The sequence below is a fragment of the Osmia bicornis genome, chromosome 7 (assembly GCF_907164935.1).
Source record: "Osmia bicornis bicornis chromosome 7, iOsmBic2.1, whole genome shotgun sequence".
Classification (NCBI taxonomy): domain Eukaryota; kingdom Metazoa; phylum Arthropoda; class Insecta; order Hymenoptera; family Megachilidae; genus Osmia; species Osmia bicornis.
In genome coordinates this window covers 1,872,869-1,895,984 of record NC_060222.1, presented here as the reverse complement: position 1 = coordinate 1,895,984, position 23,116 = coordinate 1,872,869, and the positions used below count along the sequence as shown (strand labels likewise).

The window sequence follows — 23,116 nt, the reverse complement described above, 5'->3', positions numbered from 1 at the left end:
ATGGTGAATATGTACATTTGTAGAAAATTGACTGCTAATTGCAATAGGTTTATGTGTATGACTTATGCCTATTCATCAAAAAGTCACATTAATATTAGATTTTTCTTAGAATCAAAATAGTAAATGGACAATGGAAAATGAGACATGGAGAATGAACCAGAGAAAGGGAAAAGGGTAATGGAAAATGGAAAAGGGTTAAGGGAAGGGGGAACAGAAAGAAAGGGGAATGGGAAATGGAACCTGGAAAATGGAAAATATAAAATAGAGGGCGGGAAATGGAAAGGATTGATTGATAGTTTTATATAACAGACGTTATAAAATTACTATTATAATTTTGAGATCGTAATGCGATGGTCATGAATGTTTGACAGCAGCTGTCGAAGTGTTAATGTCGTATTTCTATATGATTGAAGATAAATGTAATTAAAGCTTTGTTATGTATGAAACTTACCACGGGACAGATCCAATGACGTCACTTTTCCCTCCAATAGAATGTCATTCGAACTAGATTCGGCTCTGGTATCCCAAAATCGGATTCTCTGATCGAAATGGCCGCTAATTATCGTCGAGCCTGCCCCATCGGAAGTCACGAGGTCGTTGCAACTAGAGCCCGCAAATTTTGTTTCTATGCCTGTAACAGAAAATCCAATAGAATTTAAATAACTATTTATATTAAAATTTAAAGAATTTAAAAAATTTTCTGATCAGTATAAAGCAATATTTTGAAATACAGTAGACTCTCGTTATATTGCCACCAATGAGGTTACAGAGGTAGAAAATTTCCAAGCTCTCATTTTGAAAGGAAATAAAAATACAGACTAGAATGATGAAAAAGTGACACTACTATGCTTGAAAATTCCTGAGAAGATCAAATCGCTCACGTGGCAATATAATGAGAGTCTACTGCAATCCGCTTAAAACAGGATATGCAAAATTGCTACCTTGTATTACTAAAACCATAAAATATATTATATAAACCTGACAAATAATAAATAAACAAATACTTTTGACTTGTAATGTAGAATCATCATCTTCTACCAGCAGTTACATGACCTCCTGTGTAACATTCAACCATGTAGTCTTTGATTACACTTGGAGATTTTAAACTGCTGTCCAGCAATTTGTACGTCGTTGAAAGAGGTTTAAAAACGAAGGACTACTATTATATCTGTGCATTCATTTTAACCTACGTTTGATACGTTCGCTCTCGCCAAGAAATGATTCATTATCGCGATACACGTACTTTCAGTCGCATTAGCATCGGGATCCGAGCAACGGCAATCATCGTTACCGTTTACAAATAAGCTTGATGAATTAGAAGTATTTATCCGTTGGCCGAATACGAGAGGATTTCACGTACGATTCGTCGCTGCGCTCGTCGTCCTTAATCGCTATTCCATTTTTAAACGTGAAAACTGGCCGTGCGATCCGCGATTATAAATCAAGTTTCACGGTAACTGGTAATGGGAAGTGTGCTGACAGGCTTTTCTGACATTGAATGTTAATTAATACGAACAGAGTGAGGAAAAAATTTATATCGCATTTAAATTATTTTATTTATACAGAATAGTGGAAAGCATAAAATTTCAGGACCTAAATTTAACAAAATTATAAAATTACAAATTTTGAGTTACGTTTATAGGATGGTTATAAATCATGGCGGTCGTTTCGTTATTACGTCAGCATGATTCTTTTGTACAATGACTGATTTTATATGGCAATAGCAATTTTACTTTGTTACATTTGGTTTGCGTTAAATCAAACGTGATTTACTAGACGATCAATTAGCTTGTCGAACTTATCGCGACGATACGTCGGTTATCGGTATCGCTTGAGGCTTTACGCTTCCTATGAAGGTGGAATTACCGGCTCCAATTACTTCGGTGCGATGCATCATACCCGTCAACTTAGCTGCACAGGCGTAAGCAGATTTTATGTGAATGCCGTGGATACGCGTTTCTGATTGAATTTTCAAACCGAGAAACCAGATTGCCGTTTCGTTCTTGTTAACTTTCCACGACTTCTGTGTTTTAATCAATTACTGTGGTTTCACGATCCTTAATTGAACCCTTACATTGGAACGATGTCTGTCGCGTGTTAATTAATTTTACTGCTTGAAAATATTGATCTTCTTTTTTATGATGCAAAATTTACTGAATACCATAGTAATTTAATATTAATTATTATTATTAATTTAGTATTAAATTATTATAGTAATCTTTGCATTAACAGAAAAGCACTAATTTTGAATGTTATACCTGTATTTTATTTTAAATGGATTAATTGACAATTAAATTAAACATATGATCGAATTTTAATACTTCTGTCAATATAAGAATAATAGCCTCTTATATTGAGTATGTCACATATTTCATTCTGATCGAATTACCGTAAATATGAAAGATTAATTTATCTCTTCAATTCCTATTTCATTAGTTTTCGTTTAAATGATTGGGAAAAACGTGACGATTAATTGGACAGAAAACGAGCTGATAGATTTTTTAATATTGAGCTAATTTGACGGGGAAAATGTTTTAATGGGATTGAAATATCGAAAGAATATTTTACGTATTATCAATTGATTTTATTATGTGCTATTGTTTTTTAGTTAATCAATATTTAATTTATTTTTCTATCTGTTATTTCGACAGAGATTTATTCAGACAAAATTCTGGAATGAATCAAAATTGACTGGTCCATTGTTTGTTCCAATGAAAGAGCCGCCATATTTTATTAAGTATATCGATGAACCATTTATATTCATATTTTCAAAATATTTTAAGCTTTAAATTGATATACCATAAGTGTTATTTTGTGCTACTTTTCTGTCATGAAATCACGTTAGATCTTATGTGATTCAGAATTGATCATTGTATGGTATAATTGGCAACCATTCATTTAAAATTAAGAATATTTATGAATCATTTATGTGATTATTTTCACTGAATTTTATGCTTTAAATTGATATGTCATAAGTGGTATTATATAATACTTTTATGTCATGAAATCACGTGAAATTATCCATGTTTCATAATCGACCATTTACCACGATAAAATTAAACACATCGTATCAAGCTTAATCTTCGTATCAGAGGCATATTTTGAAATGAAACATTAACAATATTATATAACAATTTTAAATCCCATTAGCTGTCACAATATTAATGGCACAAAATTCGTACCGTATAATGAACCCCAATTAACAAATCTATTATTATTCATTTAATATATTCAATAACAAACCTGTTATTACATGTTTGACGTCTATCCCATAGTATTTTGAAATTTACGACCATTTCCATTTCTATCGACCGTAAGAATCATCCAGTCGAAAGGGGGTTAACAGTAGGATAGGGGATGAGCTGGAGGTATAACGTACCGATAGAAAACAGCTGATCCACTTTAAGCTTCGTTTTTGTCTTAAACCGTCCCTGGCTAAACAATAATTCACGGTTAAACGCGCTTTCAGCCGCGGCCTTCTCCATTGTCCGCTCCTTGCGTAGCGAGGATTTATTCGCGCAAAACTTTTGTACCACCAACCCCATCTGAAACGTTCGTCCGCCTTTCCCTGATACTAGCCGGGGCTTGGTTTTCACTATTTTGTCGTAGGGCCACGACAAAAGCGCGGGAACTGAAATGAATGTCCGGCTTGTCTCTGTGTGTATCAACTCGGTCTACTTTCTTCTATCTCTCGACGCGTGTGAAATTAACTTGCCTCGAACCCGCGGTACCGTACAAATTTCCGAGAATGTTTTCAAGTGTGCGCGGTTGGATTCAGTAAACCAGCCTTTATACTTAGACGTGTAAAGAATGAAAAGGCTGTAAGGAGGAAAAGGAAGCGTTCGTTCGACGCGTTTGAGAAGTGGGGGTGGAAATAAAAAAAAGAAAGAAAAAAAAAGGAACTTTTGCCTTTTCGTGTCTAGTTTGCCGAGTGCTCGTATCCGCCCGGGACAACTTAGCGAAAGGAGTCTACTTTTTACCTTTAACGCCAACTCCACCCCCTGCCTCTATGGGGTGCTTCTCGAGTGACTGGCGTTACGCCGCTGCTCCGCTGGGTTTATGATACCGAAGGTTATAGCTATCATAGTTTCTGCTAAGTGGAATTTTCGTTTATCGCTTTGGAGGTGATAGACACCCTTTTGGTTAAAAGTATTAACCCTTCGAAATCGATTTGTTTTCAATCAAATTTACAGTCAACTTGTATTTATTTTAAATCAATTTAAGTGAAATTATTGTACAACGGTAAAATTGTCACAGGAACGGAACAAGACACGCGTATAACAAAGAAAACTTCCCTAACAAAACACCTTACTCGAATCATAGAAAGCAAGGATCTGTTCGAATTAACACAGTTCCAAAGAAAATCAGAATCCTCGAGTTTACCGAGAAACTTCCCTTACTCCTGTCTCCCAAGAAGTTCCTTGTCACGCTAACAATCTCCGTAATTAGGAGCAAATTCAACAACGGTCGATCGGTCGAATTTTGCAAATTAATACAACCCTCGCGCTATCAGCCACGTCAGGCTACAATCTCCCGTATCCTCTGTCAATAGAAACTCCGCCCTGTGTTTCCCTTCGCCACCCTCTAACACTGTTGATCAGGGAGTAAATCGATATCTCGAATGGTCCTTCGAATGATATGGTTTCGCAAGATTAGTCAGCGACCCGTAAGGGATCGAATGTAAATCCCGCATACATTTCCTAACTATACGTATCTTTCATTCACTTGCCTCCCTATCAGCTGACCACATCCACGGACGTTCGATTTACTTTTCTCGACCCTTAAGGCTACCCCTATTTGGCGAAACAGCCTCGAGGTGTCCGCTATTCGACGCAGGAACGACCATTTTCACCCCCCTGCCAGTAAATTATCACTTCAATTTCTCTACCTTTTTAATGCTACTTAGCTCCAAAATGGTATACTGTTCTTCTGAACTGTTAAATGTTACAGTGGAGTTTTTTAAATTAGGGGTGATTTTTACAGAATTTATCTTTGTTAATTTAACAAAATTCATATAGTTAATGAAATCAAGCCATTGAAATAAAATTTAATTTATTATACAAATGAACAATAAGACAAAATAATTTCAAAATAAATATATCTGTATCTTATATTTTTTTTGTCAAAACTTTAGAAAAAATCATTACCATGGTATTTTTACGTAAATAAAGAAGAGAAAAAACGGTACCAATCGAACAGAACCAATTGCAACAGGATATTGTTTATCGAAAACGCGATCGAACAGCGAAATCAATCGATTTTTACACATGTCCACGGCTTGATATCGGTGCTTGGGAACTAACGTTTCTATTTTAACAGGGGGGTATCCATTTTCAAAATAATTCCGATATTTGTTGACCGTTCCAGGGAAATGTTTGAGGGGCAAATATACACGTAGCTGAATTATTTTCCGCCGTTCTGTTCAGCGAACGTATTTTTCGTTGATTCCTGACTGACGTTACACGATAGCTTTTCGCGATTCTTTTAACCTTTTGTAGCTACCAAATTTGTTTTTTATCGTACAGGTCACCGTAAATATGCTGTTGGAAAAATAGCGGAATTCATGGTAATTCTTTGTTTCTACAAACGAATTATACGAGGAGGATCCACGGAAACAGATCCCGGTGTTGTTAATTCTGTAAATATTGGTTCTAGCAGGAACTGGATCGAACGAAAATGGTACACTTTGAGGAGGATTATTCATTCCAGTGGCCAGTATCTTTGTAATCCTTTCAGTATTTGATTTCGAAAACCGATCTACAGATATTTTGTTTGCGATCAAGAGCAGCTTTCGCTATATCGAAATTTAACACCATTTTAAAATGAAATACTAGTCGAATAAAATTGAAATAATTTTATTTGAACTGTTTAAATAATGTTTTTTTGAATAATTAAGGCAACCGAAATAACAAATTTATTTTTAGTACATTTAAATTTTAATTATTAAATTAGAATTGTCATTAAGAATTCAGGTGGCTAATGAAAATTTTGCAACAAAATATTCCCGACAAGCCGTTGATTCGTTTGCCAAAATAATTCATTTAAAAAACTTTCCAGAATTTTACCGATGAAGTAGCGAAAGGATTAATCGAATTAAGCTTGCCTCGTTTCAAGCTGATCTAAATGAAACTTCTCCCGGAAGTTTGCCTTAATCTTTCTTCCCATCTGGCTCCGGACTAAAAGTACTCCCGCGTGAATTTACCAATTTCTTATCGAGTCTCTCGTTTTAAGGAAAAACGTCGTTCGTTAGAGTCATCAATGGCCAAGAACAAAAGATCGATTCTTCGACAAGAAAACTGCAGGGTTCAAAGTAACTTCGAAAAAGATTCATCCAGCTGGCGATAAAAAGCTTATCGGCTTGATGAGCTCTGTCGACTGATGACGATGGGATTTCACGACGTGAATTTTTCAAATTAATTAAGGAAAAATTATTAATTACGATCAGGGTGCTTATGATTATTGACACGTGGTGTAATTTATAGATCATTAATGACCTCACAATTTTAAGGAAAGGAATTATAATTATTAGCTTTAAATTGATATATTCCGAGCATTTTTTGGTGACTCTTTTCTGTCATGAAATTATTTCAGATTTTCATTACTTAAAAATTTGCCAATTACACTACTAATTACCTATGGTACCACGTTAATTATACGATAAATAATGGCTAATTTAAGTAAAAGTTTAGGTTTGTTTGTTTGGCACAGTTTACTTACACGCTTTGCTACGCAGGTCCCAAATTTTTAGGGTACGATCGTAACTACCCGTAACTACTTTTGAAGGTTCGCCAAGAAACTTCGCCGCCATCACCTTCCCGCAGTGGCCCGTTAGAGTGTGCTGAAACAGAAACGGGAATTGCCGTTTTAGAACGTTTAACGACGCGTTCTGCGTGATAATAGGATCGTTTGTAATGCACGTGACGTATTAAAAAAGGGGTCGGTCGCGAACGGTGCTTGAATTCTATTGGCAAGCAGATTGTCGCGACCATAGAACCATGAAAAAATTCCTAAACCTAAAAAAGGCTTTATTAAAAAATTATGACCATGGAAAAATTATACAAATGATATTAAATTAAAACAGACTACATATATACTAGAAAGCTGATAATTTTAAATTTATTTGATGTCTACATCAAAGCATTCCCTTTTTGCAATTTGGTATAAAAATCAACTAAAAATGTAAAACTTTCATATTTCACATGCTAGAAAATGTAATTTTTATTATTTTTATTTAAATTGCTATATGCTCTCTTTTGAATAAAACTGAAACGGATTTAATAACGAGTTTAAAACAGATGTAGAATATTTCATAACTGCTACATTTATGAAATATAATATTTGAATTTGATTTCATACAAATTTCAGTCACTCAAATTTCTTTTCTCTCTCTGTCCTTTATTTTGGTAATTACTTCGGTGGCATATGTAGGTAGAGAAACTAATAGTACTGTTAAAATTATTTTTCACATAGCAATGTATGATCTTTCATTATAATATCTCTGACAACGGTAAACAGAAGCAACTGAAGAATTGAATATAAAATGAAGGTATTAATAAATATTAAACGTAAATTGAATTTAAAACCCTCTCTTATTAGCAACAGTAACAGTGATAATTTATCATTTATATTCAAATCAATTATTGAATCCTATTCACGTATTACACAAAGAAAAACTTTGCTTTCATTAATGTTACATATGCGCATAAATTTGTTATACAATTTTCAAATCGATCCATTCATTATTCCCATTCTCTTATTTGCTTTTTCAATTATATTAAACGAGCCAATTATTTCTTTTCCTGTCTGTAATCAATTAAAATTGTATAGAGTACACGATTATCAGATGTCTGTGTACTTTTGCCATTAGGTAAACCTGATTCAATAAAAATATTAACAGTACACTAGGAAACATTGAAATATTTAGAATACTAATTTCATTTCGAATTAGAACAAAGGATAATGATAGAACAGTCAACTTTACCAGGGTTTATAGATATTAACTGGCCCGTTCGAAATTTATCAAGGCAAATCCATTCGCAATCACCGTATAGCAGAATTTCGATAGAACACGGGGATAATTTAAATAACGGGAACACGTATGGGCTCGTCGTGTTATCGTGATAAGTATAGAAAATTATTATGTACGTCACGAGCGGGGGTTGAATGTTTCGATTGCTAATACCCGCAACAGCCTCGATTACGTAGTTGCATAGCTTCTATCAAATGAACGAACTCGATTTAATATCGACTGTCAATATTCCTATTCATTCGTACTCTGAATGATAATCTATACACAATCAGCATCCAATATTTTGATTTGAACGTATTACAATTCGGAATATACCAGCATTGACATAGTGACATTCTCAATTATGATAATCCTCTAACTAATTAATTTCGTCATTAAAGTGTAACTTTATAGCTAGAAATATTACACCATTCAATTATGACACAAAATAATTAAAATAATTTATTATACAAATTATGGGAATATAGTAACATTTGAATAGCGCGATATTTTAACTTTGACCATCGCCTAATTAATTAATCTCATAATTAGGGTGTGTATAACCATACAATTACATTTTTTTGAAATTTGCAAATAATCTTTAAGTCAACTATGAAGTACCTCATGAATATGTTAAACAAATAATGTATTAAATTACTACCCCTCATAAAAGTCTCCATCAAGCATTGAAACGTTGGAGAAAACATTGAATGGTCATCATCATTCAAAGTAGATTAAGATGAAAAGCAAAGAAATAAAAAAAATTCTTATTTTTTAAATAATTTACATTACAAATCTCCTAGCACTTTCGAACATCAGTGTTATTAGATTAGTCTTCTTGGTGTAAATATAACGACCCTCATTGCACCTCTTACAAGTTAATCTGGTCCATTAATTACACGACGCAAAAAGATTCATTACCGGTGTAAAATTCCGATAAAAATGTGAGAGGCAGTAAAAGTGGCATCGACGCTTTCGAACGATAAAAGAACAAGACGCATAGGAGCTAATAAAGTTATCCGACACATGGCCTGTCCTTTCGCCTTCGCCACTTAATGGTAAAGAATTCAAGCGTAACGTCGACGAGAGGGGGATAGTAGGAACAACTTGGAGAGCTTTTCCTTTCGTGAAATGGCGGTAGGATGCCGTGAAAAAGAAAGAGTTGGCCAATTTTAAGGTACACGGGCGTCGGTGGCTCTTGAAAAATGTCCTAATGTAAATTAATGGTCCAGAAGTTTAGCCAGAAGGGTTCTAACCCGAAGGAAACACAGGTAGAGGGTGCACACCTACGTTATAGCCCGCCGAGATAGAAGTTTTTCCGCTTCCGTTGCTGAGGAACGAACAAGAAGGAAAGAGGAGGAAAGCGAACTCGAGGTATATACCATAATCTAACGTCTCGAGAAGTTGCTCGAAAGTGCAGAGGCGAGTCCCCCGTTTCTTACAGGAACATTAAACGATCCGCTGGATCCTCTTTCTCAATCGTCTTACGCCGGATAGAGATTCGAGTGCACGATTCTACCTTCTCGCGACACTTAACACGTTCCTTGACTTCCGCCCTTATGGAGAGCGTATACTCGCTCTGAAAATTGTATCGTAATGCTTGATTATAAGGAAATTGCAATCGTACTCCACTCATGTTATGGAGAAAGTCCACTTTCTTTGGCCTCATTGAGATAATTTCATGAACTGATTTTAGATGAGATATCTAGAGTGTCATCTGGTACCATTTAACCCTTTTACTATGATTATCTCTGTTGCAAAATGATATCGTACGTTTGTATATCGAATTGTTCAAATTGAAAATCGAGATATTTTATATTTAAAGTTTGAAATTTAATTTTAAAAAGAAAATGCCTCTTCAGCGTAGTAGCAAACGCGTTTTCCTCAAAACTATATTTTTAAAACAACTGCGAAAAACATCTGGAAACCGGGCGAACCAATTCTCATGAAAATTTGTACGTTTATTCTGCACGCAAACAAATACTCCTTCGCGTATGGCATATTTTTTTGATCCGAAAAAGAGTGTTATTTTGCGCAATAACAATCAATAGATACTCTATGTTTAAACGGTCACTATTTTGTTTAGAAAAATGTTCTTTGGAAAACGGTTATAACAAACAGTAGATTTTATATTTCTTTTCTGTTTTTTTTGTATTAGATGAACTCTGTAAAAATGCTATTTGGCACTGCAGAGCGTGGAAAGTGGGTCTCGTAAAACGAGGTAAAGTGTGGATATCCTCGGTCACATTTTTATAAAAATTATATGACGTGTCTACCTTTTAATAGAATAAGGAGAAAGTAGAAAATGCTTCAGAATTTTCTTACGCAATTCACAATATTTGGTATTTTTTAAATATTTCTAGATACATGTCCCATTGTAATTTAATAACTTAATTAACCAACTTTCAAATTAAAGCTAAATAAAAATCTGGTCCTTAATAGATTCAAATATTTTTAATTGAATCTCACGAAAAATTAACTAAATGTCAATTCGGCATCCACTGTAAAATAAAAGAAAAATGTCCAGCTTTTGACATGTTCCCTGTGGAAATCTGTCACACAAATCCAAATAAAGTCAGCCAGGAAATACAAGTGTCATTCATCCGCGTGTCACATGACATGTAAAAGAATAATGCTTAGAAATAGTTTGTACACAAATTGTATAAAGATATCTCACGATAATTAAATGGATATTCAATCATTATATGTAAATTTTAGTGCTATGAGAAAGTCATCAAAGAAATCATCAAGGAAGTTATTCTATTCGATTGATCCAGCAATAGATAGGATTTATTAAAGTCATTTAAACAAAAAAATAAACAATTTTCAAATGACTTTATTTGATAGATCCAAGTACTCGGTAGATTTAATTAAGATGGACATACGAAACGTTCAGATTCAAAGCTCGATAGGTTTGTTCCATACGAGGATTATATTTCTTGAACGATGACGTCGAAATATGACTCTAACTCCGCGGCAAATTTATCAGATTTTCTATTCCTACTTGCATCTTGTAACTGCATTTGCGATACCTAATGGTCACATTTCAACCATGTAAAGAAAATAATAATCCGTGTATAAATTGTACACATTTTGAATTTAATGGTTGACGTGGATGCTGGGAGTCTACTCATGACAATATATCTACAATCAGTTACACTTTCAACGCTCATTGTCTCATTTACAACAAAGTATCTCAAGCGTTTGATTTCTATGTTTCACTTTCAAGAAACAGCGTTCCCTTCGAATCTACTCGCTATTCATCGTTTCTTGGAAAAAGACAAACCAAGATTCACGAAATACAACCGATATCCTCTTTTTACGACGAACAGGGTAACGCAGCCCGTGTGCCAGATGCATCCTCGCAATAAAGGCATAAACTGTTTCGTACAGCCGGCATCGAGGGCGGCAGGGTTCGAAACAGAAAGGGGAGTACCACGAAAGAAGAATAGAGGGATCCTCCGAGTCGTACGAACGTTCAATTAAAGCCGGTAAAAACGGCCAAGAAGAAGCTGGTAACCTTCCTGGAAACAACTAGAGACCCTGGTTTTACAACCACAATGCGTTCGCCTGCTTTTTAATGCAAGCAAGTGAGAATTCTGCCACTGAAAACACGTCGTGTGCAGGAAAGAGGAATTGAGGTGTTCTTTCATGTCTTGATTGATGATTCGTTCCTTGCACAGTCATGGACAATCAGTAGATTTGGATACATAAATTATTATTTCCAATTTTTAATGCCTCATTTTTCCAATTCAGAAAATTTGGAAAATTCAGATACTTAAATAGAAAAATATCTTCAAAATTTTAAAATAGAAATAAAATTCTATGTATTGGAGTCTTAAATTTATTCGAAATTTACCTAATTAAATTTGATGAGTTCCAAATCAGCTTACTGATAAGCAATGATTCTTAGAAACCTATGATTAAATGCAGATTTTTATCAGTTGAAGATAAACAAATCCTTTGGACAAGGAACAGCTATGATTGTTCGTGACTGGATCGTTTTTAAAGGATTTCTGAGAGAACAACAGGGAAATTAAGTTGCCGGGTTCGCAGGATAGGATCGAATGAATCAATTAACGTAATTCCGAGACATTGTTCCAGCGAATTTATTCTATTATCGTTCCCACGAATGCGTGACTTTGATTACGTGAGAAAAACACGGGGATTGCATACGGATGGAATCGGTTTCATTCACTTTTCATGGAACAATGCTTATTAATCCTACACCGTTTTATTAAATTCATCTCCATCCAAGATTAATTGAAACAAAAAAAAAATACAGAAACGAATTTTTTCTCTATGCTTCATAATTAATTAAATATCTGTGCTGAGGTCCTTCTCATTTTGACAATTAATAAATTTAATTTCATTGTGCAAAAATGAAATTTTATAATATTTCCAGTTATTAATACAAAATATTCATTTCCCTTTGAAGATTAATAAATTTAATTACTTTCAGTATTTACATCAAATATTAATTTTAAAATGTTCTTCCCAATATTAAAATAAATTTTCCATTATACATGTTCAGAATATTATACGCGAATAAAAACAACTTCATCTTCTATTAAAAATTACTTTTGGATGTTAATGAGAACAACCCTGCATTATCTAATCAATAGGTAATCAAATTATTCTGAAATTAATTGAAAACTCATCACTTACGATGAAATAAACTAAATTCAGTTCCTTGGTACTTAACACTTTCCAAACCTTTTTATCGAACTTCTATTCAACTTGGAAATGTTGCCGATTATGCAACAATCGTTTCTTTTTCTCAGCCAACTGGTTTGTAGCGATATAAGCAAACAAATGTACAAGAAACTCGCGGACGTTTTTGTACCATTGAATCGCCAACAAAGTGTCAAGAAGCAAGTGAATTTGTATGTGAAGTACGTTGTGTGCGAATGGTACGATAACGTGTGAACTGGAACTGGAAAAATTCCTTTTGTTCCTTTTCATCCTGGCGCGCATTCTACGTGGATGGAACGGTACGTGTAAATTTTTCTAGTTACATTCCATCGGTTGCCTTTTTCGATCATTTGTCGAGAACGTTAACGAGTGGATATCTGAATTGTTACTGCCGCGAGTTACTTTTTTTTAACAACTTTTTAATATTCCGTTATTCTAAAAATTCAATATAACATTCATAAAAAAAAAATTGCAATTTTAATTTCAAACAAGTCAAATTTAAAAGTCTGAACAGAATATGAATTTCACTCTGGTTCATTACTTGATATTACGTAATAATGAAAGAAACGAAAAAAATTAAATCTGATAGTAACACAAGAAGTGTATCGATATAAGCAAATCAGGATGTTGTTACCTGGAAAGCATTGACCAGTTGCTTTCGTAGAAAACATCTCTCATATAGATAGGACAGAGGACAGGGTATATAAGAGTCGCTCTAAGCAAACTTTACACTTATGTACTAGAATAGCCGTAGCGGAGACCGAGGCGACGGTTCTATGCAGCGTTCTCATCGTTTTTCACTGCCACCTTCGTTAGTACAGCACGGCGGCGTGTGTTTCCGCGAAGCGGAATTCCGCCGCCTAACGTCCTACCATAATTACACATCCACCCGTCCGATGTTTTCGTTTTGATTGGCGAAGCTTGTCGTGGCACGCTCGATACTTGATGAGAACACCGAGAGAATCGTACCGGTCGACGACGTTGCAAAAAGACCCCGATACACGTGACTCAGCAGCATCGTGAAACATCGGGATCGCGGTCTTGCCGGTAAAATACAAGATATCGATCTTTCATCGATTCCCCATGAATATTATTTAAAAAATTTTTCAATTTATTGTACTTCCAAAAATAATTGAAAAGTTTAACAAATGAAAATCATATGAAATGCTAAATTGAATTAAAATTGAATTAAAATCGAGGCTCTCTTCATGGTCCGTCGTCCGAGGGTTAAATCTCCAATTTATGTCTATAATTAAATCACCCTCAAGTACGAGGTTTCAAAGTTAGGATCCAAGAAAAAATGACAGATGATTGAATTAAAATTTAAATTACCTGCTACATCCTATGGATCATTAATCAATCCATCATGCACGGAGCAAAGTTCAACGAATCTTGTTAACGCCGATCTATCTTGAGCCGGTGTGTATAAGATAAAAGGAGAACTACCAATAACACGGTAATTAAGCGTTTTTTACATTTAACTATGATTCGCAACATCGTATATAACACCTTTCATCGTACATGACACATTTACAACATTTGATAATAGGTATCTTTGATGGATTTAAGGTTCGTAGAATCTTTCATCGTTTTATAATTTCTTTTTTTTATTAACCCTTCAAATTTAATGTTAGCATGTCAGAATTTAAAATATTTTAAAAATTTAACATTGAAAGCAATTTAGAAGTATATTTATAAATAGTGCAACTCATTGAATAATACCATCTGGTACCAATTCATCCAAAAATAATATAAAATCCCATCTATATGTGATACCGAGGGTCCCCTTAATAATTTGCATTGAAAATCGTTGTATCATGAAAACCACCTCGTCGTATCGATACAAGGGAACTATATGTACGACAAAAAAGGAACATGGTCTCTGTTATAGGGTGTGAGTCACAAGCATAAAGGTACTTGGGGGCTTTTATCGAAGAATACTTGGGTGTGACCCAACTATTCCACTACTCGACTTCTTCGGCTCTCCTTTAGCCGGTGCCTAGTCAACCTATACATTTTCGCGTCTGCAACGTCGCGAACACGGAAAAAGCTGTTTCCTCTTCTATTCTATTCTTCTGCTTTCTTTTCTAACCCCCTGTTCTCGTCGATTCGATATCGGTTGAAGATCCGTGTTTCACACCTTCGATCACGTTTATAGGCACATACACGTATGAAAAAACAACGGTGGCTGAAGGTAATAAATTATCGGTAAATAGAGAGCAGTTTAATTAATCCCATTAATCGAGCTGCGTGTACCGAAATTGAGACGTCCCAATTGGATTATCATAATGGAATTTTAATAAAGGCATTATTGTTGTAATTACAGCGGCGAAATGTGGATCCTTGTTGTATGTTCATAGCAGACAAAAATATTAGGGTTATATAGAGTAAATTATAGGATAAATTTTTTGGAAAAATCAAATTATAGAATAATTTTTTCTTTCATTGAAATTTTTTAGATGCACTTAATTTGTTTAAACATAGCTCACTGTCAGTGTTATTTCTTTATGAAAATTTTTTGCAAGTGTAATCCAACATCTAGAAAATTAAATCAAGTACACTTTTAATTATTAAATAATTTGTCAAATCAAAATATGAAGATATTTCCAAACTTTCTATCAATAGTATACATGTCTTTCACAAGAAACATGCTGAACAAATTGCTCCAGAGTTTAAATCAAGTTCACCATATCATCAAGACACCTTGTACATAGTGAAATAAAAAATAGAAAAGGAAGAAGAAAGATCTTCGGCGCCGATTTGAGACGTTGTAACAGGCACGTTGCCGTAGGTGTTACATTCAAAGCAAACGTTTCATTGCGGAATAGCCAGACGCGATATTCCTCCTAATTATTGGGTCCGGTGCCTATCGAAGACGCCACGAACGCCGTTATCGGGAAAACTGGCAGGCGACCGTAAGCATTGACAAAGAAAATGAGACGGTCGAGTATGTCAGGTGAATCTAAGCCGCTTGTTATTTAACTGGGATGCTCCTGCTCGCGGTGCTGCTACTCCAGAAACGAAGAGTCTAACTTGAAGAAGGTGACGAAGATGCGGTGGAAGAGGAGGAACTGAGGGGATACCGGAGAGAAGGAAGAACAGGAGGAAGCATCGTGAGGTACTTTAACAGACGCATGTGTACAGGTTGTTTCAACATTTCTGTTAATTTTTACCGATCTTTTATAATCAGTTATTAATTAGAATATTGATCAGAATTTTTAGAATAACCCTAATTTTTTAATATTTTAAAAGGAATACTTCAAAAGATAGATTTTTCCAATTTTATTATAAAATACCAAATTGAAAAAATGTTGAAATCATACAAATTTCAATTCATTAATTTTTATTATATTTGGCAGTAAAATTCAATTATTGTCAGTAGTGAATTTTCATAGCAGAAAATATGAAACAAATGTATCCAGATGCTTTCAATATATGTATTTCTCATTAAACTGAATTAATCAAATACAGAATTCTGTTGAAAGCTCAACGAGAATAAAAACACACGTTGTTTACGAAAAATATCAATAATGTTAAATGGAAAACAGATTGTAGAGATATTTCCTCAGTGTGTAATGAAAGTTCAATGAAGTACATTGCTCGCAGCGTACATTACCGTTGAAAGGTATTTACTCAGATATACTGTTTTCAGATTTATAAAATATGCATTTCATTTTTCCAATCTTTCTACCTTCATATTGAAGCTCGTAAAAAAAACAGATGAAACTACTCGTACTGTTTTATCCGCTGTATTGGAGGGACTTTGTACTCATCGTCAGTGAGTCTTCGTCAATATTGAAATAAAATTATAAAGCTTATAACTGAATTTATTTACAACATTTACAAAAGATAAAATAACATAGAAAATGTTTTAATAATTATCTCAAGTACTGAAGATGTGTTAATGCAATTTTTGAAGCAATTCAAAATTTATTGTCTTGAACCAAAATTAACAGCATCGTTAATTTCAATCACAGTTAAGGTGTGAATTGGAAATTAAAGAATGCACTTAAATACCTAACAACCAAAAAGGTAATAAAACGCATGAAATTAGAATTGTAAAGTAATAAAAGAAATCTCATTGAAGCATCACTTGAAGTTCCAGCCTTTTTCATGTTACAATTATTCTTTCAAAAATAAAGATGGCATATCTTGACGTAGGTTTGTTATTTATCTGGCGTCTGGAAGTATAAATGTCCCGTAATCATTCGCAAGAATCATTGCCTCAGGTATCCTTGGAAATTAGAAGTCCTATCTGATGCACGGCTTTGAAAATCGTTTAGATCAGTTGATTTCTAGTAAATGCATAGAATCAGAATGTCTAGTTACATTTTAAATCTAACATGATTATTACCTTTGGAGTTATTTAAAACCAGAGTGTTCATATGAACATTGGGCTAACTACTCATCCAAAGTTATTTAAGTATCGAAAGGGTTAAATTTATGATAACGAAGGGGCATTTCCATTTTAATATTCTTCATGGTCAGTAGGATCTGAGGTGATTTTTGTACACGCGTACACTGTAAGATTATCTTGATGAGTTTACTTCTGTACTACAGCAGTGATGGCCAATTTCTAAATTTGTAAATTTCCAAGTTACTTAATTACCAACTTTGTAAGTTTCCAAATTTCTAAATTTCCAAATTTTCAAATTAACAGATTACCAAATTGCCAAAATTCCAAATTACGTAATTACTTAAATTTCTAAATTTCTCAACCCTGTCCTGTACATCGCTAACATATAGTGTGCACATCAGTTCCCATGAGCTGTTCAGCGCACTCCTGATTTGCCCATAACTGCATTACGACATAACTCTTCCCCTTTGTTCCCTAAGACCAAAGATTTCTGCAACTCTCTCTAGGAACAGCCTGTAGATCATCGGCACCAAGGTAGCGAGAGTAGCGTCGACTGAATGGTAGGCTACTGCTTCCTCTTAGTATCTACGTACCTACGATCTACGTTAGTTACATCGCCAACGTAGATACGTATGTACGAAGGTAGAGGAGAGCCACGAAGGAGGTTCGTTGACCGCGCTCTCACTTCTCTCTCTTCATCGTTCTATTTGTGCTTCCATCCACGTCTGTTCACCTTCCTTCCGTCTTCCTTTCTCCGTCGAGACTCCACTACGACCTTGGCGATTCAATGCCCGCACCAGATAACTCCCCTTTTGCAGATAATAGATTATTTCATACGTGTAACTAGTCGGTAGGAGCCTCCCTCCTTCTCCTCCTGCCACTACTCTCTTTCGCTTTCTCCTTCACCCTCTCGCTGCGTTCTTCCTGATAACTCGTTCGGTGAACCATAGATGCGCGAGCATACACCTAACCCTTTTCGTTCGACAGTTATACCAGTGACTACAGATAGTAGAAGACTGGACATGCCTTCGTCCTCAAGGCACAAATTCACAACCCTTTGAGAGCAAACGTCATCTGCTTTATCCTAGTATAAAAATTCCTGGCGTCGGGGGTGGAGGTTCCAGACGCCTCAAGTAAAGGCACAGGGTGCGACCCCCGGTGTCGGCCACATGCTAGGAACCCCAGATGGGTACCAATGTACCCAGAGCCCTCTTTTAGTGCTAGTGTCGGTCGCCATGGGGTTTTAGTCAATAGGAATCTGATACTCCACCAGGGGTCGGTGGGGGGTCTTATGCAAAATTTCTCCACGTTAAAAAAAAAATAATCTGCAAACACTTATTCGAGTAAAGAAATAATTTTATTGAGAAAATTAAGTTTTACTATTCTAGTCCTATAATATTAATTTTTATTTAATTTTAGTTTAAATATTATTGAATATTACGATTATTTTATTTTCCAACACCAGTGCACCAACATAAAAATATCAGGAATATTTATTTAATTGTTTATTTATTTCTGTAAAATTTCATCGATATTTCGTTATTTGTTAGCAAACACAATATGGAACAAATTCCGGGGTACATTACCCTCGAATTTTTTTACAGGAAAGGTCAGTGCGTCGCGTCAGTGGAATGATGAATTATTCCACGTTTGTGTACGACATTAGTTCCGTCGAAAATATCCGCGAAATATCTCTCAGCGGTGAATACATTTAGATACATTACGGGAACAGAGTAAGGTGGAATAAGGTATACCGCGTCGATTTTATTCAGTTCTGCTCGATTCGTGCCGTTTGCATAATGCGAGTGGACTGCATTACGCGAATGCGAGTTTTCCCGTGCGTTTCTTTCATTTCTTTTTCTTTTTTTTTCTTTCGCCTAAGACCACCATTTTGCCTCCACACGAACGAACCATTATAAATCACGCGAAAGACGTTGCTTCCGTTCGAACGTGCTGTTATGTCGTAAGAGATGACAGAGAGGTCTTGAACAATTTAATGAAATTCAATTTTTTATTCAATTTTGAATTTCTGTCGAACATTGCTTAAATAATTTTAAAAATTTTATTGAATTATTTAAAAAATGATTGATCTCTTTTTGGGTAAAATAGCCTTCCAAGGATTAATAAAATGTAAGTTATTTAATTATCCCTGGCAGTAATTAATATTAGAAAGCATAAGCTATAAATTTATTAGATTTGTGCATTTGAATAAAACAGACCAGTGCAGATTATTGAATATGAGTTACCCTGGTAGCAGGAAAACGTTTTACGATCAGTCTCTAACCACAGCTAACACATTCTGGTCGAACTTCGATGGACTACCTAAACCGTAGTGCAATTAGATTATCGTGTCTAATTACTTTACACTTGGAGCAACTCGTTCTCGATAAACGAATACCGACACGATACTTTTTGTTCATTCGTTGCATTTTACGTCCAAACAAAATAACGAACACTCGAACCCTAGTTCCTTCAGTACACTTTACACTTTATTATAAGCCATTATTTTACACATTAATTCATTTGTGCAAGGTAATGCACCCTTTGCATACGTTGAAAAGTCGTCAATGCATAAATATCCGGTGGCCAGTAATCAGTATTTATGGCTGTTTTAAAACACCACCCGAGAAGATAAACCGATCAACTCCATAAAACTAGAAGTGCAGGAAATTGATGTAATAAATAACGCGAAAAATTTTCTGTTAGGACGAAGGTAATCAGAGAAAATGCAATTGATTAGTATAGGTATTCCTTCGGAGATTTGATTATAAATAGAATCTCTGTTTTAATTAGAAAATATTGCTTTTGAATACTAAATAGAATCTATTAGGTGTTGGGAAACAGCGCTTATCTTTTAATGCTTGATAATGTAAATAGGGTGAATTTACATTGCATGGAATGAAACTAGCGTGAAACTGAGTAACAATACAATTTGAAATTGAACTTTGAAGAACTGCTTAAGTCTCCAATAGTAACGAACCGAAATCATTTTTAATAAAAATACCTATTTTAAATAAATCAAAATTAAATATTTATTTAATCTTTAATTAGGCATATTGATATTACCAGCTTCTGACCCTTTGAAAAATTTGAGTATTTCTGGAAGATACGTTTCTGACTAAATTTTTTTTTAAACAAGAATATCAAAATGTTCCGTGAGAACATAATGATCACCTTAAGACACACGGAGAAAGATAAAACCATAGAAATGCCACGATCCATAGAAAACACTGTTCTAGACGACGATGGGAATAAATTTAACAATAAACAAAACAAGGTCTAGTAATGTGTTGGAAGTTATTTTTAAAAGCGCATGATTTTACGAGCGTGGTGCAATATAAGCTGGTCGTCAAGTGTCGTTAGCACTGCGATAGACTACTTGCAAAAGTAATCTTGTTAAGATCCTGGTCTTAAGATTTTATTGTTATGCATCATAACTGTATTTTTGTCGGTATGCATTCTTTCTGATAAAACATACTCGTAAATAGCCTGCTTGATGCCTTGCTTTCGAATAATTCTGGCTTATCTTATTTTCCGTGTGAAGTATGTAAAACAATTAAATTATCTTATTTTTGTAATAACGGAATTGGAAAGTGTGAAATTATAGTTTATTAGATTAGAGGAAAGAGTTTCAATTTTAAGTAGCTGTTGATTAAGCATAATTCAGGTAATTTTTACAAATGATAAAAATGGATATTTGTTACTCTGGGATATAAAAAAAGAATATTTAATGTTTTATATAATTTTTAGTTAAAACTGATTAACAGGAGCGAATTTTCTGACTGCAGAAATCAATGCTGTACGTATGATTAACATAAGCAGTAGTATATCTCAATAATTGATCAGACACGCTTAATTCAGAACGATTTAATTAATTTAAAAATGATAAAAACGATTTCTATATTTTTTTACGAGTTAATAGAATAAATACTAAAAGATAAATACAGTTTTCAACTGAAAAAGATTTAAAAAAGAAACATTTTTTATTTTGAAAACTGATACTGTACGTATGGTCAATACTAGTAGTGATGCATATCAATAATTGATCAGACATATGCATTTTCATCAATTCAACAAGTTTAAATGTATGTTATTATATCTTTTTTTGAAAATAGGTATAATTATTAGTATTTTAATAATTTTACATGCTATTATTATGTTTAAAAAGAATAGTGGAAATATATTTTGTAACGAGTTCCTGTAATTATGAATTTTAATGAACAGGAAACAAAGGGCGGTGTATTTCCGTCAAAGAGGAATATGTTACGCTTTTATTAAAGCACGTAATATATATACAAGAAAGATAATAAAATTTCTTTCACATATGCTAAACGCTTTGATACTCTTTATACGTCCCAAAAATTCAACTAATCCTACTGTATAGTATAAGAAGAAAATTAGAAAATTAGAATCAGAGTACTCAGCATAAAATAGTTGTTAAATAAGAAATTAGTATAATCTTCAATCCTTTCATGAATTTCAACCCTTTCTACATTTCTTTAATTTATCCTCTAGAGTTGTGTTATCTGGAATTGAATAATAGAACTTAATCGAAAGTTTTTAAATAATAATTCTGGCCAATTAATTATCCATCAAACCATCTCATATGCTTTCGTACGTGTACGCGAATTATTCAACAAATCGTCCATCCAACGAACAAATGCTTGTCCTGGTGGACTGTCCCTCTGCAAGTGGAAATTGGCTCGAACCAGTTTTAATGATGAGTGCAGACTGTTCTGCTGGTAATTTTGCATTCATAGAGTGGGAACACGGGGATTGCTCGCCCTGGTAAAGTCTCGTATTTTTCAAAAAAAAAAAAAAAAAAAAGGAAATAACTTTTTATTACGTGACACTGGACAATTCGAGAGTGTTTACAAAAACATTTTTCTATTAACACGTTTGCAGTTCTGCTGATGGATTTAACTGCAAACTGTTTGTTGTTGGAACGTTGTTACTGTTAATTGATCGGTTGAAAAACAATTTTAAATATTAATTTAAATTTGAAGTATAAAGAAAAGACATGAAAAAAGTATGTTTATTGGATTGAATATAATCATTGGACTACAAAATTAGAATCTACCCTAATATTGTTTTACATAAAATAATGAGTAATAATTAGAAATTATATTATGTTTTTCTAAATTACTTTGAATATTAATATTATTTCTGCATCCCCTATATCACTATTTTCCTAATGAACTATTATCACTAATGAACTATGTATAACAATCTTCAAACGCGTACACGGGTTTTATCGTTCTGAAACGTTTAAGCCACGCATACATTCACGCTAGATTCGTTAACATTCCGTATTCTAATTCCGCGCCGCGAAGCATTGTCCGCCTATTAGAATACACCCTCGGTGCTTTACTAACGTAAGTACACTCCGGTAATCTGCTTTCGTTCGCACGTTAAAACGTGGTGAATATTCGGCTACGATGATGGTCTTAAATCGTTATCACGATTCCCAAGCTAAACATCCGTGTTACCTTCGTAATGGTCCGAGGAATAATTGAATGTACACGCTTAAACCGGACATACCTGTGGAAGAGGACACCGCAGAAACCTGCTAGAAAATGATTAACGCAAACAACGAACGCAAATGTACTGCGGTTTGAATATTATGCTTCTTCTTTTAGAGCAACCTTACCCACTAAACAACCTGTTTTCTCGGCACAATACCGGTAGCAACGTTTCGGTATCGAGCAGGGCATGAAATTCTTCTTCACGCTTAGAAAGGGGGAAAAAAAAGCTCTCGTTCCCGTTTGAAGTTTCGTTTCTATGCAGTGGAATATAAAATACAAGCCACGAGGCATGTAGATATTTCGTTCCGCGGGAACGTCTCACTTCGAAGGAGCGGCTAGACAAAGGTGCAACACCGTTCTTCAATCGAAGAAACGTTAGAAACACGTTTCACAGGGAAAGGAGAACGAAAGGCTGGTGGACGAGCGCGAAAACGAATGCGCGCGAATGAAACGCGTAACTAAACCAATAACAGGGAATTTTGTGAAAGTTTCTTGCTTATTGTGATGGTTGAGAGATGAGGGGGAAAAATA

The 23,116-nt window shown here is 34.4% G+C and overlaps 1 protein-coding gene across 2 annotated transcripts in view; it reads right to left on the bottom strand.

Moving 5' to 3' along the window:
- The window catches only part of LOC114881523 (autophagy-related protein 16-1), a 392,271-nt gene that overhangs the window by 22,273 nt on the left and 346,882 nt on the right, over window positions 1–23,116 (bottom strand). For both annotated transcript variants that reach the window (XM_029198345.2, XM_029198348.2), the window contains 2 exons: window positions 6,718–6,838; window positions 452–631 (listed from right to left, as the gene is read on the bottom strand). In XM_029198345.2, the coding sequence (XP_029054178.1) occupies window positions 452–631; window positions 6,718–6,838 (301 nt within the window). The remainder of the gene's footprint in view (window positions 1–451; window positions 632–6,717; window positions 6,839–23,116) is intronic.